This window comes from Alternaria arborescens, assembly GCF_004154835.1.
Source record: "Alternaria arborescens strain FERA 675 chromosome Unknown contig_1, whole genome shotgun sequence".
Taxonomy (NCBI): Eukaryota; Fungi; Ascomycota; class Dothideomycetes; order Pleosporales; family Pleosporaceae; genus Alternaria; species Alternaria arborescens.
The window spans coordinates 847658-864004 of NW_021167856.1; the positions used below are offsets into that span (position 1 = coordinate 847658).

General features: G+C 50.9%; 5 protein-coding genes across 5 annotated transcripts; 1 reads left to right on the forward strand and 4 right to left on the reverse strand.

Moving 5' to 3' along the window:
- Positions 1 to 295: 295 nt before the first annotated feature.
- On the forward strand, positions 296 to 3004 carry AA0111_g324 (hypothetical protein; the record flags this gene model as incomplete). Its single annotated transcript, XM_028649102.1, has 3 exons — positions 296 to 400; positions 460 to 2094; positions 2144 to 3004. 3 exons carry the CDS (start codon positions 296 to 298, stop codon positions 3002 to 3004), a joined length of 2601 nt encoding a protein of 866 aa, XP_028511864.1.
- A 317-nt stretch (positions 3005 to 3321) lies between these two features.
- On the reverse strand, positions 3322 to 4501 carry AA0111_g325 (hypothetical protein; the record flags this gene model as incomplete). Its single annotated transcript, XM_028649113.1, has 3 exons — positions 3322 to 3324; positions 3398 to 3568; positions 3626 to 4501. 3 exons carry the CDS (start codon positions 4499 to 4501, stop codon positions 3322 to 3324), a joined length of 1050 nt encoding a protein of 349 aa, XP_028511865.1.
- An 891-nt stretch (positions 4502 to 5392) lies between these two features.
- Positions 5393 to 5935, reverse strand: AA0111_g326 (hypothetical protein; the record flags this gene model as incomplete). The annotated part of the gene is made up of 1 exon (XM_028649124.1): positions 5393 to 5935. One exon carries the CDS (start codon positions 5933 to 5935, stop codon positions 5393 to 5395), a length of 543 nt encoding a protein of 180 aa, XP_028511866.1.
- Positions 5936 to 7563: 1628 nt separating this feature from the next.
- Positions 7564 to 8467, reverse strand: AA0111_g327 (Tetrahydroxynaphthalene reductase; the record flags this gene model as incomplete). The annotated part of the gene is made up of 3 exons (XM_028649135.1): positions 7564 to 7829; positions 7879 to 8355; positions 8407 to 8467. The coding sequence occupies 3 exons, from the start codon at positions 8465 to 8467 to the stop codon at positions 7564 to 7566; spliced, it is 804 nt and encodes a 267-aa protein (XP_028511867.1).
- Positions 8468 to 12740: 4273 nt separating this feature from the next.
- AA0111_g328 (hypothetical protein) lies at positions 12741 to 16013 on the reverse strand (the record flags this gene model as incomplete). Its single annotated transcript, XM_028649146.1, has 4 exons — positions 12741 to 13797; positions 13854 to 15704; positions 15789 to 15843; positions 15944 to 16013. 4 exons carry the CDS (start codon positions 16011 to 16013, stop codon positions 12741 to 12743), a joined length of 3033 nt encoding a protein of 1010 aa, XP_028511872.1.
- Positions 16014 to 16347: the final 334 nt, after the last annotated feature.

Below are 16347 nucleotides of genomic sequence, written 5' to 3' on the forward strand. Positions count from 1 at the left end.
GACCCAAAAGTGTCTGGTTGAATCAAGAGAACGACATTTGCAACAATGTCCAAAGGTCCGATTATAGTTGGAGCATTGGTAATTGGACAGCTACGATAGTTTCTCGAAATCGTAGCGGCGTGATCAATGACGCTCTAGACTTTCTCCACAGTTGACAGCGAGGCTAGCACCAATCCAGACTGGCGCCATCCGCTGCACCCCCACGAGCATCACCGAGCTCCGACATGTGGAAGCTGGCGTCGTCGTGTTTGCTGTCCACAGACAAGAACCCCGCCAGCTTTCGAATTGCGCAAGAATGTATGAGGCAGACTCGTGGTACACGGCCTTTGTCCCGCGCACAGCCAAGCCCCAGGAAAAGGGCAAGCATCGCCGGAGAGAGAGCCTGCTTAAACAGGAGAACGTAAGCCCACCATCCGCTGCCGGGTACGTTTGAGCACTTCTGATGATTGTACTTTGCAGGAGAGTCAGGCTGACTTGGAGCGCGTAGAAGCCATCCCAGAGACGGCAGATGAGGACCGACCCGGAAAGCTCAATGGCCCTCCACCGGCCACCGTGGCCAGACGCGCCAAGTCGTACAGCGACTTCTACACGGTCGTGCGCGCACACCTGAGGAAGGAAAGGGCACTGGAGAAGAAGAAGTCGCGTGAGGACATCAGCACCGAGCTCGAGTTTGCCGATTGGTATGGCGGCCTCAGCGACGAGCTGCTGGAAGCCAGCCACGACGAGTACAGGCTCTACCAGCACCAGCTGCACATGACGCGAAACCACCTCGAGAACATCAGCTCTGACACTACTTCCACCCTCCATGTCCTCTCCTCCCTCTCCGAATCCTTCAAGGTCGTCGAAGCCCAGACAAACGCATTTCGCACACAATGTGAAGGCCTCATCGACGACCAGAAGCGCATTACCAAGCTCGCCGATGACATGGAACAGAACCTCCGATACTATCTGTATCTCGAACCTACTACGAAACGGCTCAATGCTCCAGGCGCGGGCAAGATAGTGCGGGGCAGCGAATTCGTCGAGATGCTGGCGAATCTGGACAGCTGTCTAGAATACATGCAGGCGCATTCCAAACATCGTGAGGCCGAAACGTACCGATCCAGATACCGACTACTCCTCACTCGCGCCCTTACGCTCATCCGTGTTCATTTCACCGAAGCCCTTCGAGAGATTGCAGCCGATGTATCTAAGCGGATAGCGGATAGACAACTGAACGACACGACCATGTCTGCACTGCTATACGCCAAGTTCCGCGTCGGAGCCCCAGAGTTGAAGAGTATAGGCATCGAGATACAGAAGCGGGCAGTGCTGCCAGCTGGAGCAGCGCCAGGCGGCGAAGCAGAGTACCAGAGTCTAATGAATGAGCTGTACCAGAGCTACTCGGCCACCCGTGGCCGCCTCATCCTTCCTATCGTTACCAAGAAAATTGGAGACATTGCACAAGCTCCAAGCACATCGACAGACCTTGTCGCTTTTGCGCGGAGTAGCATAAGCTACATACGAGGCATATGTTTCGACGAGTGCGACTTATGGCGGGAATGGTTCGACGGCGACGGCGGATTGTACGACTTCTTGGAAGCCGTGTGTGAACCTCTCTATGACTATCTCCGACCACGCACTATCCATGAGACGCAAATACTTAAGCTGTGCGAGTTATGTACCCTGATACAAACACGATACATGGAGGAGGAAGAGGAAGAATCGCCCGTTGACGCAAACAAGCTGGACTTCTCTGTCATTGTACATCCCGCACTGCAAGATGCACAAAACAGATTGGTCTTCCTATCGCTTGCAATTCTGCGGGATGATATTGAGAGATACAAGCCCAAACCAGAAGATCTCGACTACCCAGCAAAGAACAAGAAGCACGCCACCTCCGGAACAAAATCGAACCAACCCGTCTTGTCTGGCAAGAAGCAACCCAAGTCCGAAGTGCCGCCCACCCCATTGATGCCAAAGACGCCTACAATAGTCGAGGACGACGATCCAGATGCGCGGTGGAACTTCAACACTGAAGCGGCCTTCAAAGACTGGTACCCTACATTGCGTAAAGCGATCTGGTTGCTCAGCAAAATCTACAGGCTTGTCCATGTAGGTTCTTGAACGGTCGCATAACCTGTCCATGCTAATATGCTCCCAGTCCTCTGTGTTCGACGACTTGGCCCATCACATTGTTCATAGCACCACGCTTTCGCTTGCTCAAGCTAGTACATTGCTAGCCAAATCCGCCTCGCCGACCGACGCTGCTCTCTTCCTCGTATCGCACCTCCTACTCCTCAAGCAGCAGATTGTGGCTTTCGACATAGAGTTCGTTACACCAGAAACTGAAGTCCAATACAACTTCTCCAGTGTCACAAACACGTTCTGGGAGCTGCGTGCTCGTGGTGGTCTCTTCAACCCGCGCAACCTGGTCGGTCTGCTCATCCCCAAAGTTGTAGAGAACATGTTGGATGCCAAAGCTGAAGTAGACGCGCGCCTACGTCAAGCGATTAACGACTTTACCGGACAATTTGTCACTCGCATGACAGCTCCGATCGATACCAAGAACAACAAGAAGGTACCACCGAGCGAGGCCCCTGCGCGCACGAGCAAGATCCGACAGAACATCGAACAAGAGACACCGTTCTTACGATCGAAACTGGAAGAATACATTACCGACGCACGTACACGCGAGATGCTCGTGGCAGCTGTAATGGAATCTGTCACGCAGACGTATGAAGATTGGTATGACACGTCATACTCTCCATCCCTTGGCAACCAAAACGGGATCAGCAGAAGCACCAAGGGCAAAGGTAGGGAGGATGGCGTGTGGGATCCGGATGTATTCAGCGAGTGGTGCGGCAATACATTCAAAGTCGGCACGCTAGGCTTGGGCATCATGGACAATGAACAAGAAGATTATCAAGATCGAGATGATAGCGACGCGGATAGTATGGGTGCTGCCAGTGGGCGGTCAGGCACAGAACGGACAGGGAAGACCGGCTTGAGGATCAAGATGTGAGACTCGTCGGTGGATCAAGCATAGTACGATAAACGACTATATATACTCGCATACAGGCCTACGGGAATGTGTTCAAGATGCCATCACCATGCTACAGGGAGAAAATCTACCATTACTTTCTTCCCACATTCTTGGCTCCCCAACATAGGTGTTCTCTTTTCTGACTCTTTTCGCCCTGCGACATCCACTTCTATATGCGCTTCACTCTCCGAATCACGTTCTTCTCTTTTTCGTACATTGCGCCTTTGCTGCCTCGCTTTCCGTCGTCGCAGTGCATTCTTCTCGCGACGCTCCATTACATCGCTTTCTTCACCTTCCTACTGTATTTGATTAGCGTCATTGTCATTGTCATTGTCATCCTCGCCTCGAAAAAAGCGGAAAACAGAAACTTACCGAACTGGTCTCGGCTGAATCTGTTGATCTGTGAAGGGACTGGTAAGATGATGTTGTGGAGAGTACAGAGAGAGGCTTGGTCGGTGGATACTTGGCTTCATCTTCCGTGTCGCTTGCTACCTCTGTTGCTGCATCGGAGGAGGTTGAGAAGCTGGAAGAGGGACGTATGATCTAGCAATTTTAGCATATAATGGGAAAGGTAGAGAAGATATGTCATGAGGAACTTACTGCGTCTCTATTATCCTTACCCATTTTTCCTTTTCTCCTCTTGTTCAGCTGGAGTCTCTTCCTCGTTTGTTCATTCAATTCTCGTTGTTTTCTCGGCAACACGTCTTCCTCCTCTTCCCCACCTGCTCCGTTCTCTCGATCCATACGAATCTCACCATTCTCAGCGCTACTACTTAGGCTATTGCGCTTTTTCATCAGAGCTATGCTTTCCTGTTTCTCCAAGCTCTCTGCCACATCAAGCACTGACGCCATAGATACTTGGGCAGCCTTGTATGCTTTGCCCGAGAGTCCAGAAACTGAAAGCTGAAAGGCCATGTATGGGCGTAAGAGATCGAGGGATGAGTTGATGTGAGAAATTTCCGCATTCTTTCGAAAGCTACCAGTGTCCATGATCGTGCTGTCACATGCCTTGGAATCATGTTCTGCCTCGCTATAAGTATCGGTGTTGGTGTCAGAATGAATGCTGTCCGGTTTGATTCTGGAAGTCAGAGTCTTCGAACGTGTAGTACGAGCAGTATAAATAGCTGGAAATGGCTTATGTTTCTTCGTTGCTGAAGCTTTTGGCGCTGGATTTTGAATGCGCCTTTTTGCGCGTGCTGCGATCTTCACTACATCTACCATATCATCATCTTCTTGCTTGATGTTTATCATACCCTCTTCTTCTTCATCCATATCTCGTACAAAATCTGCAGTACCGCGCGCTCGTCCTTCGTCGAGAACAAGAGGTGTCTTGTCTGTCCTGTTGTTGTCTAGTTCTATGGATGTTATTGATGCACGGAGTGCTTCGACTGTAGATTCGAGTCTTGGTACGATCCTAGCAATGACGTTGCGGGATGGCGGTCGAGGCCGCCCTTTGGTAGCCCGTGTACGAGCCATGGTGACCGTTCAGCTAAATCAGTCTGGAGCAGACGTTCATGTTAAGGTAAGGATGGTTTAAGGTAGTCAAGGATATATTTGATGCGCGATCTCGCAACTAGGAAACAGACATTAGATACATGGGACATACAAAGAACTGCCCACAAGACAGCATCTATAGAGGGAGAAACTCAAGAGCAAACTAAGGTAAGTTGTGATTGGCATGTTGTGTCCAAAGGCTATATTAAAGAATCTTTTATCATGGGATTGCAAAAAGCTTTCGCATTGTTCATGAGGAGCAAACCTACTTTTCCAGAATCTATTGGTATCGTATCTGATTAAGAGATCGTGTAAGCTTGTCAACATTTCGCTCCAACCGTAAGAAGGAGCTAGTCTTCCTGTATCAGCCTTAGAATAAGCTTTAGGCATTACTTGTGACACAACAAGAACAAGCTCCCTTGTGCAGGTCCTCGCCGTTGATTTCACTGAGAACTAGCTTGTCGTCCGTTTTCTTATTCCCTCTTGCTACACGGGGCAGCTTACCTCTGTTTTTGAGTCCGTATGAGATTTTCCTATCTATGTCGAGAGATTGCTTGTTCATGGTATCGATACGAGTGTTAGGTTCAGCTGCCCTTGATCATAACTTTGAGTAGTGGCATGAGCTGAACAAGCCAAATAGAGAGATATAGATTAAGCTATGGTGATAATAATAGTTCCAACATTTGGTAGAACATAAAGAGACCAAGCTTCTTCGCAACAGTAGGCGTAAGAAGTATAAAACGTCAGAAGCCAATTCAAATGCGATACAGGTTGTGGTAACAATAAGTCAACGCCAAATGCTATGCTAAGAGAAAAACCTGAAGGAAAAACGGTGCAGCCTTTACAGCACGCACGACCACTACACCCAAGTGCTCATAAAGGCACGTTTGGCAGAATCATCCCAACTTGAGAAGCAAGCGGATCGATAGAAGGCTGCTTAGTGACGGTGTTGGCGGCATTGTCCTTGTACTTTGCCAGTGTCTTGTTGGAGTTGAAGTTCTGGTTGATCACACCGCTCATGCCTTTTTGGCAGTGGTTACCGTTGGGCTGAGAGCAGTAATACCAAATCGGGTTCTTGTCTGGCACCATGAAGGCGAAGACATTTGGCGCCTCTCCTGCAGTAGTGTTGAAGTTGAAGCCGGAGAAAATCGCGTTGTCACCGCCGAGAGGCTCGCATGGTTTGTCGAACGATGATTGCACAAACGTGTGCGCTTTAGGAAGAAAGTGAAATTCCATTAGATCGCCAGGTTCAGCCACGACGTTTTCAGGCTCGAAGTGAAGGCCATTGTTGGCGGTTGTAGAGCCAGCAAAGACGCGGTGTATTACACCAGTAGACTGAACTGACTGTGCTGGGATAGCAGTGGTGAGACTGATTAGCGTTGCGGTTGCCAGAGTAATTGATGTGATGGCGACCATATTGAATGATGGATTGATATGTTGCGAATTTGTAGGACTGGTAGGATGTGATGGAAATGCTCTCAGGAAGGTACTGTGATGATGAAGTTGACCAAGAAGAATGTCTACAGATATATAATCATGTAGCAATTCCATCAACAACTTGCTATTTCATATATCCTAAACATAGCCTCAGGGTGATGATGCTGCCATTTGGCGGTAAGCTGTGCCATTCTTGCCGCGCTGAGTCGCTAATTTGGTCAGCTCCACAGCCCCAGGCTTGCTGCGTGACAAAAACGCAGAGAATAGCACAGTAGCATGCCGGGGATGAACAAGCCTCGTCTTACACAGTCATTTCGGATGTGGATTGTTCCAGTATCCGCTTGAAAGACACCTGATGAGCGTCTAGCAATCCTGCTAGGGCCGTCGAAATGGCTGACTTGGGGTTTTGACATTGTCATGGCTGAGCTATACTGCGAGAGAAGTCCGTCCAGCGCGATTGTCATACATCTGCCTCTAAGTCTCGAACAGATCTTGTGTCATAAGAAGACTAGGCTCGATTGCAAAGTTGACTACGTCTTGTAGTGTTAATGGTTGCTGATAGAACATGTTCCAGATCCGCATGTTCGATCGTAACCTTGGTCTCGACGTGTCATAGTGGGGAAGGCGCGGGCAAGGAACGGCTGAGTCCTAAGAACTGACGACTGCGCCACGCTATGGTACTTCATTCTATATCTGTGTGGCTCTTGGTATTCTTTGTAATGTTGGCTATTTTTGGATTCGATGGAGCGCTTATAGACATCTGGAGGATTACCCCTCGCTACACACTGACGAGTCGTCTCGCTGCTCAAATTCTCACTTTACTATTCAAGAAGGCATCGCTGGTGATCTGAAACAGCCGGAAAATTTACACGAAGTACAGAATCACGGTTGTTGATGGAGCGATAAATTCAGTGCGTAGTGATGCGAGTGGTAGATCTCGCGATCCTCGACGTCCGTGCGCCACGCTCGAACCAAGAACGGCTAGGTACCTAGGTACCGCTGCCGTCGCATCTGCATCTGCATTCCTTCAGTTTTTTGTTACTTAGTCATAAAACTTACTTCAAGATTGAACCGTTAACTCTCAAGGCTCGGGACAGTTGTCTAGCATATGTGCTAAACGTGCATCAATTGTGGAGGCTAGGTGCCGTGGGCCGCTAGCAAGGTAAGACGAAGATACACGGTGAGGTTTTAGTCGAACGTAGGAAGGCGGGGCTGCTATGGTTACGATGATCGTGAATGGTAGCAATTTCTCCACGGATGCAAAAAAGGACATGAAGGCGGCGGTGAAGACAAAAGTATGCGTGAGTTGGTGAGGCGGTCAAGATATGTTAATACATCTTAAAGATAGCTAGGTAGCCTGGATCGAAAAAGAAAAGAAGACGTGCTCGGAGTTCCCACACCACCACCACAATGCAGTGGTGCGTGAATGATGATTGCTTTGCCAGGTACCGGTGAGTATGGGTCACAGTAAGAGTGGATGGGCAATGCCAAATGAAGTGTGCTTAAACGTTTCATTATCTTCTTCGCTTGAGAAGAACGCCAATACATGCTAGCTCATGACTGCGGAAAACATCCAAAGAAAACATGCTCTATCAAAGAGGGCCCGCTTACATGCAAGCAGCGCCATCAATGCCAATAACCTTTCCGTTGACCCAGTCACCGTCTTGAGAAGCAAGGAAGCAGACGACACGGGCAATGTCTACTGGCTGGCCGACACGGTTGTGAGGGGACCATGTGCAGGCGTACTCGTCGACCTGGTCATTGGAGAGCTTCTCACCACCGGGAATGTACTCGCGGCACACTGCGTGGTACATGTCGGTCTTGATGCCACCGGGTGCAACGCAGTTGACAGTGATCCTCTTCTCGCCAGCATCTGTAGCTTCGTCAGTAAATGAAGTGGGTGTGAAAATGATCCGACTTACCGATAGCCATGCACCTGGTGAATGTCTCAATGGCACCCTTTGAGCCGGAGTAGACAGCGTGCTTGGGTACACCCTTGGCCTGACCAGTGATGGATCCCATAAGGATGATGCGACCACCAATCTCCATCCTCTTGTACGCCGCCTTAGCGACGAAGAACTGACCACGGGTGTTGATGGTGAAGACACGGTCGAACTCCTCGGGTGTGACGTCCTTGAAGTGACCGAATGAGACGACACCAGAGTTTGAGCAGCAGATGTCGAGCTTGCCGAAGTGGGCAACAACGTCATCCATCAGCTTCTCAGACTCCTCGACGTTGCCAACGTTAGCCTTGAAGGCAGCGGCATCTGAGCCGTTACCAAGGGCCTTGATCTCCTTGACAACCTGCTCAGCTCCCTCGACGGCGTTGGCGTAGTTGACGGCGACCTTTGCGCCACGCTTGGCCAGCTCAATGGCCATCGCCTTTCCGATACCACGGCCTGGATGATAGTTAGTATTGTAGATGTGATCTTGGATATGCTTGAGCTTACCTGAGCCGGTAACAACGGCGACCTTGCCGGCAAGGCTCCATGTCTGCTCGATTGATGCCATTGTGAATGTGTTGAGGTGGGTTTTTTTGGTGTTGGGTGGAGGATCGAAGTGTAGAGGTGGTTGTAGTAGTGATGAGAGTGGTTGTGATGATGATTTCCTTCCACGGTCAAGACGAAGACATATATACCCTTTCGCTATTCGGAACTCCAGCGGAGACCGCGTTCAATGAGTAGCTCTTTTGCATCTAACCCACCACCGGTATCCCAACATCCATACGACTCCCCCAACTCAATGCCTCCGGTTCGGCACATAGCATCGCCCCCAAGAGTCGTGAGTCCTAGGGCTGAAACAGTGTGTACCTGCGCCGCACCTGTCCCGTAGCGTGGTCCCCGTCCCCGTAGGAGAGCCTGAGCCTCAGGGACAGACTTCGGATAGAGGGGCCGAAGGGCTCAGGGGTTCCCATCATTGGTCGACTCGCGAGATGCTAAGGCCGGCCGAGCAACAACAAACTTCTAGGGTCTGTTTGTGACGCGCCTGTCCGTTTCATGAGATCAGAACATCTTTTTTTGTCGACTGCGAGTAATTTTGGCACTCCATTGAGTTTTGCTGGTGAAGCACCAGGTATGACAACGTGAGAAGCCCGCGTTTGGCGCTGGAGACGACTCTTAGGGCTGGTGCGACGCCGATGGCATCGCAACGTCTATTTTCGCATCCTCGGACGTCCGCAGTCGACAGAGAGCATCTGCTGCGAGTTCTTGCACCGTGCTGTGAAGCGAGCAGAATAGAACTTCGCTGTCGACAACTCCGTCTATCGTAAGCCCTAAGGCCATGACGTTCCTGACGATCCGACATGGTCATGTGACTTTTGAAAGTGAATCCCTGGAAGGTTTAGCCTGCAAACTCTCTCAGGGTTCGGCAGGACCTCGATGTTTCTCAACACCACAGTGCACAGTGCTGGAACCTCAATGGCTCCCCATGCACCAACGGTCATCATGAATATCTTGGCACCGTGAACTCCGGACGCAATCCGGTAAATGGAAGTGTCCTAGAAATCGGCACGAATCCGTAGCTAGGGGTCGCAATCAACGACGGCCGCGGCCGGCTTCCACAGCGGGGATCCGCCGACGTCTTCATTGTCCGTGCGTATTCTTCCTCACTTCATCTTCAAAGTGTCGTACTGATGAATGTAGAAACTCAGGCAGTGAATAGCAAGCTGACTGCATCCTCATTTCGAGTTTACGGATCGTTCGAAGATAAGAATCCTGTGCGCAAATTAAACCGAGTCTAGAAACGAGCCACCAGATCCCAGCATGTACGACGACGGCGCATCTCAGTCTTTATCCAGATTACATACCTGAATTACCAGCATAATGTGGCTACGCGTCTGCGTCGGATACTTGAGTGCTTACAGGCCTCATCTTGTAAGCAGAAAATGAGTTCGCCGGCCATGGTGTCTTATCAACTACGCCCGCCGACCCAAAGATCCAAACCATGCGCATATCCACCCCGTTTTATTGGCTTTTTCATGCCGGGAATGGCTCGCCGTTGTGCGATGAACTGTCAGTGCAGTGCCGATATATCCAGCACTTGCTAAAGTTTCGGATCTTTTTGTGTGACGCTTCGGCTCGTGCATACACCCTTTCGTACCAGCAGAAGAATAGCAACGACGCGAGAGAGTCGCTTGAGGTTGGCCATTGCGCACCCAAATAGTACTCAAGAGTAAACGTGCTTGGGCGATACTTCTCGTTAAAGGGTGCTACGCGTGAAGAAGCCCACTGTTGATACTTTCGTATGATGCCAGCAACACAGCAGAACATGGCGGATGATGGCATCATTCATCGAGAGCTATGCAACCTGGAAGACTATGTGCCCACTAATTAATAGTTTTGCTGTCTGATTGCTCAAACTTTTTGAGATGGAGTATCACCGTACGAATCACCGGCGAACAAGTGCTTCCCGGCCTGAAAAAGGAGTAGCGTAGTCATCTTGGAGAGCTCTTTTGTGGACTTGTTGGAGCTATGCCTGAATCGCTTCGTTTTCCCCTCAGTCCGTTTCCCGTCAAGCACATAGCGGTGAAAGAGGGTGTCACTGGGCCCTCCACGCGACCGTCTGCCAGATCGCCCTGTACTAATGCGTCTATCCCCGGGACGATCTTGGTATACATCATCGAACCCTCGCGTTTGTATTCATGACGTCTTGGTGATGAACTCCTTGTCTTCAATACCGGTACAAACATGTTGTGGGTGACTGAGAATCTGAAGTGATACTAGATCTCAACAGAGATCTGTTGAATGCTACATAGGGCATCAGTAACGCAGAAAAGTTTCACTGGCCACAAACCGTTCGGATACTACCCGGTAAGTCCCCGATGCTTGAACTCAAGCTCGGCTGGCATACGGAAGTGCATTGATCGACACTAGGCACGTCTTTGACTAGGATAGCGCAACCATGTCACTACATCCACCACAATCTTTTGATAGGATGTAAGCCACGAACGGCGACGAAAACCTCCGATTCACCGACCGTTAGATGGAACCCACGAGGGGTCACTCGCGTGTTCACCACGCTGTGACGAGTGACATACATCAAATCTCGAACGCACGGTCCACATTTTCTAGCAGTTACGGCTATCGTGCGGGCATCCGTAGGCTTGGCATGATGCTCGTATTAGACAGGCAGATTAGAATAGAAACCATTGATCTGGGTACATAGGTTCTGTAAATGGCCCATCATGTCGTAGGTTATTGGGATGTGTAACAAGGTCCACTTGCGGCCGAAGTACTCTAATCGCTCTTGTGCATTTCGACAGCCAGGCATCTCAAACAGGGCTGCATATGTTGCCTCTGAACGCCAGTAATCACGCTGAACGCGTAAGCTTGTCAAGCAACGAGCCTGCAGGTAGACGTCTTGGTACCGGCTTTCTATCATTGTGATACCGAAGCATGCTGCATACATCCACCCCTCAACTAAACGGGCAGAAGTAATCTGTGTGGTAGCTGCATCGGGAAAAGACTTTCATTCTCCGAACACCTTCAGGGCTTACGAAGTACGTGAAGCCGCGATTGTAGGGGGGCGTTACCAGTTGTTCGGATATGATGACGGGTTTGGAGACATCAGCACGGTTACCGGAGGGTTCATCGAGACATAGTACGATCTGGGTAGAGCGGCGCCTCCATAGTGTGACGAAGTACTTGCATAGCGTCCGGGGAAAGAGGAGAGGCGAAGTGACTACATCGAGGAGGTTGAGGTACGTGCCTCAACACAGCTTGCATTCCCTACAGTGTTAAAACAACCCATGGACACATATCGCAGGCACGGTGCTACGCAGATCGAGTTAAGGAGCCCAAACACGACACACTAGCTCTTTCGACTTCCTTTATCACTTCTTGCTCTCTCAACTCAGAGCTTCCGCTGCTCTCGCGACCTCGCATATGATGGATACACGTTCTCTCCTGGCCCGTCTGCCACATACGGCACATGATTTGAACACCCCGCCGCCGTAGTGCCGCCCTTACACACACACACACATCACTCGCTCTCTTAGCCGACCCCGCCATCAAGCCTTCAAATGCGAAAGACACCAATTACCTACGCAACACCACCCATGCCCTGCTTACACTTGAAACACACACGCGGTTTAAGGGAAAAACGAAGCAATGAAAACACCGGCAGACGGCGATGACGGAGGGGCTTGGCGGGGTGAAAGGTTATATGCGTTGCACTCCAGCCGTTATGCATATGTTCATCATATCCTCGCCCGCCATGCTAATGAAAAGCCCCGCATCCACTAGCGCGGCATGAAAAGGGCCCTTCTTCTTGGGTTCAAGACTACCTACGACTAGACGTAGTCAGCGAGCTGGCATCGATATCTCTACACGGGAACCACCTACCCTCGTTCACATCAAGCCCTTCGAGAGATTATGGGAAGCACGTAACATCCTTCATCGACACCAGTCATTTGTGATACACAGGTTTGTGTTTCCCGTAACCGGTAGGTGCCATTTGACCATCATGTCTATGTACTGTACATTAATGGACTATGCTGCAGTCATATCAGATGACCGGATTCCAGGCACGACGCGAATCAGCGACCGAGACGAACATCACTCGACGCCGAAGCCATGTGTATGCCTTTGAACGCCACCCAACGCTTGGAACCTGACGTATATCCCTCCCAAGCATCCTGGATCGCCGATGCTGATGAAACACTGCCGAAAAGAGATGGAAAGAGGCAGATAACGATAAGGCAATAACGCCGATACGCCCGCTAATACATCATGAGCTTGTGTTGGCGCGACAAGAAAGAGAAAGAAGAGATGGAAGAAGTATGATGTTAACCGCGTGCAAGTTTCTCGAGTTTACTACGAATGCCATCGGAAAACCTGGTGGCGACACCCTCGTCGAGGACATCGATACAATGCGTCAGGACGGCAAAGCCGTTATCCAGTGGAACAGGGCTACCATCGCGCTTGGTCAAGGTGGGAATACCCTCCCTCCGTGACATGTACCGCAGTATGGTTGGGTGGTCAGCAGAGAGGCGATCCACAGAGAAAGCAGTATTTGATGGCTGATATGTCCCTTGATGGTTGGGACTCAAGGACTCGTTGTGAGCGAGTGAGTCAGCCCAGAAGACCAACCCTGCCCGATAGACAGCACCAGCCCACCACGGCGGGCGAATGCCTCGTGGCATCTCACGAATGAGGCGAAGAACTTGGCCAGCGTGAGTGATGGCCTCCTGCACATCCGACAAGCACTTCTTGTGCATCCACAGCATCTGTTGATACGAGCCGTCCACACCCTCCCGTCGGGCGAGGCGCTCAATCTCTGGGAAATTTGACACAGCATTCATGCTGATAAGATGGAACATGACGAGATTTGCCTGCATCATCGGACATACTGGGTTCGCCTTCATGTACCGTTGCGCCAAGTCGAACCACCGCCCCAACAACGCCTGCACCTCTTCTAGGCGTACGCGAGTCGAAGCAGCTGTCAATGCCCGATTCCGCGATCGAGAGGCTACACTGTCGGAAAAGCAACTGAGGAGTTGGCAATATTGGCACACAAGGGTCTGCAGAGGGTGCAGTAGTAGTCGCAGGTGCATCGGGGTCAGATGAATCTCCTGAACATCCTGGACAACTATCTCGTCATCTAGGAAGTAGCGGAAGAGATCTCTGAGACTCGGTGGTCTTGCTCCAGAGCCTACTGAGGAGTATCCATTCGAGAATTCATGGACCTGGTTGAACATCTCCGACCACTCTGGAGCTGTCTGCGCCTGCCAGAGTTGATCTGAATCAGGCATCGGCGCGCCAAATTCTGTTACCGAAAATAGGGGAGCAGTATCGTGGAATAGCGATAGGTCTTGGTCTACCATGACCCAAGAGTAGATGAGGCTACACGATATTAGTAAGTGCGCGCACGTGCCTGTACTGAGGTTTTCAACACTTACCGGCTGCGGCTTTCTTGCTGAAGCCAGTCCTTCCACAACACATCCGTCGAAGTGTTTCCATTCATGTGAGGCGTGGTAGGCGGTCGAACATCGAGAATACCGGAGTGTCGTAACATGGAAAAATACATGCCGCGCTGACCCATGGCGATGTCCATCTGCCACTTGTCGCCACTCCACGCCGCTTGAACAGTGAAGAGAAGGGCCGCCCTCAGGACAATAGGATCGCCAGCCATAATGATGTTCTTCTCGATGAGGTCGAACAGGGATATCCGACATGCCTCAGTAAAGCCACCAGTCAGCCATCTCGCTTCTATGGACGGAATGGTCATAGCGCCCTGCGCAATCATCATGAGAATGAGCAAGCTCGAAGCTTTGTCATTGTAGTTCTGCATCAACTCGTTGGTGTCGAGGACTCCTCTGGCCGAGGTAGGATAATAGCGTTCGAAAGAGTTGGCGTACGACTTGAGGAAGTACTCCAGGACACGAGCAGGCGGAAGAAGAACGAAGTTGGAATGTGAAGCCGTAGATCCTGGAGACTCACCACTACTAGACGAGCTGCTTCCATCTTTGTGGATATCTAGAGCCTTGTGAAGGAAGCTCTGTGTGATCGCGAGGAGTTTGTCTCGTGTGGCTTCTTGGAGTTTTGACACGGCGATCTGTCCGCCTTGTTGGAAATCAGACTCGTCCCACGATGGGGTCCAGTTAGCCCAGCCCTCATGGTTCTTCAGGCTCAACTCTAATCTCTCAAGATTCAGCCTTGCAGTCCGCGGACATGAGCTCGAAGCGATAGAAGGAGTGCAACGGAAGACCGTCCAGCCGTCTTGGGCTGCGATAATGGCGCCAAGATCAGGGATGCCGGCGTCCGCTATTGAGGAATGTCTGTTAGAGGGGTAGAACATCGAAGCCGAACTGCCGATTTGCAAGTCCGAGAACGATTCGTCCACCATACGAGGAGTCTGAACAGGCTGTCCGAATGTTTGCGCAGGTGACATTTCGGGTATCATACTAAGGATACCGTCTTGGGGCGGTCCCATCGTCATGTCCATGCCCATGGTCATCATCAGAGCGGGGTCAATCCGCATAGGATCGTAACTCGTATCCATGGGCATCGAGTGCCAAGGATCCATCATGAATTGTGGGCTCTCATTTTCCGGTTGATCGCGCACTGTCCTGACGAAGTCGTCGTATCCAGACATGGGTGTCGAAGAAACAAAACTATTCATGCCCGTCACTGGTGTGGGAAGAGGTGAAAGTAATGATGAGGAATGAGACAGTCCGTTAGAGGGTGACTGATCGAAGAACGGGGGAGTATTCGAGATAGGCATGTGTATGTGGAGCGACTTCTCCTCGGGGTTCATGTGCGGTGGTGGTTGCACTGGATGTGAGATGGAAGGATTTCGCGAGTGGGGCGCTGAGGGAGATTGCGATTGCCGTTGCGATGGAGGTTGGCTGTCAGAAATCTGGCTAGGCTGCTGAATTTGAGATGGAGACGACTGAGCGGTTGCTTGTTTCGACTGGCCATCGTGGTTTGGAGAGACATTGCCGGATGTGTTCTGGTTATCCGCGTTGCTACCACTCTCGCTAGAATCACCACTGCCTGTTTCAGGAGGACCTCCTACTCGCTGGACACCTTTCGATGCTCGCCGTGTAGGACGTAGAGTACACTTCAGGTTCCTTTGAGCGCACCGGGTGCAAGGAAACTTCTTGTCGCATTTCGTCTTCGTCTTTGCACAATTACTGCAGGCGATGGGTGTGCGGCCGGCGGACTTAGGTATGATGCCTTGCGGTGGGAGGCCTTCTTCGTTGTTCTGGTTGCGGCCGTGTACGGTGTAATGTCTTTGCAAAAGATCTCTGGAAAGATTGTCAGCGTTTCGTTCGGTACGGAAATTATGACCAAACAAGAAGAGGAAGGAGCGCACGCAGGGTGGGACTTACCGTCGAGCAAAGCTCATATGACATGTAAAGCACTTGAATGGCTTGACATTGGTGTCTGTTTGGCATTGACGGTCAGCGGAGATGCTACGGAACGATCGGATTGAACTCGACGTTGCGGAAATCCACCCTCATGGACAGAGCAAGAGTTGACTTACGAGTTAGGATATGTCGTTCGAGATGTTCGTCCCTGGTGAACGACTGTCCGCAATATGTGCAGAAGACCATTTTGAATCACGGATTGGACGTGTAGTCCTGGAGAGAGCCTGGCTGTAGATGTTGTTCAACACGATAGTGGTTGACCGAGATGTAGTAAGAAGGGTGCGGGGACGGCGTGCTGTACCAAACTTCAGAAAGAGAACAATGCCATAGACTGCAAGGCGGGTATGTCAAGGCAAAAGAGTGGTTGGCAAGGTTCAGTCAAGTGGGATCAGAATCGTGGAGTAATAGGTCCGAAGTCCGGTAGTCCTGGAAGGTCTCTAAAACGGGGCGGACATGGAGGCCAGTCTGGAGCTAGGTGGAAATAGCAGACGTCAAGTCGATGGCAAGACGTTTTCGTTGG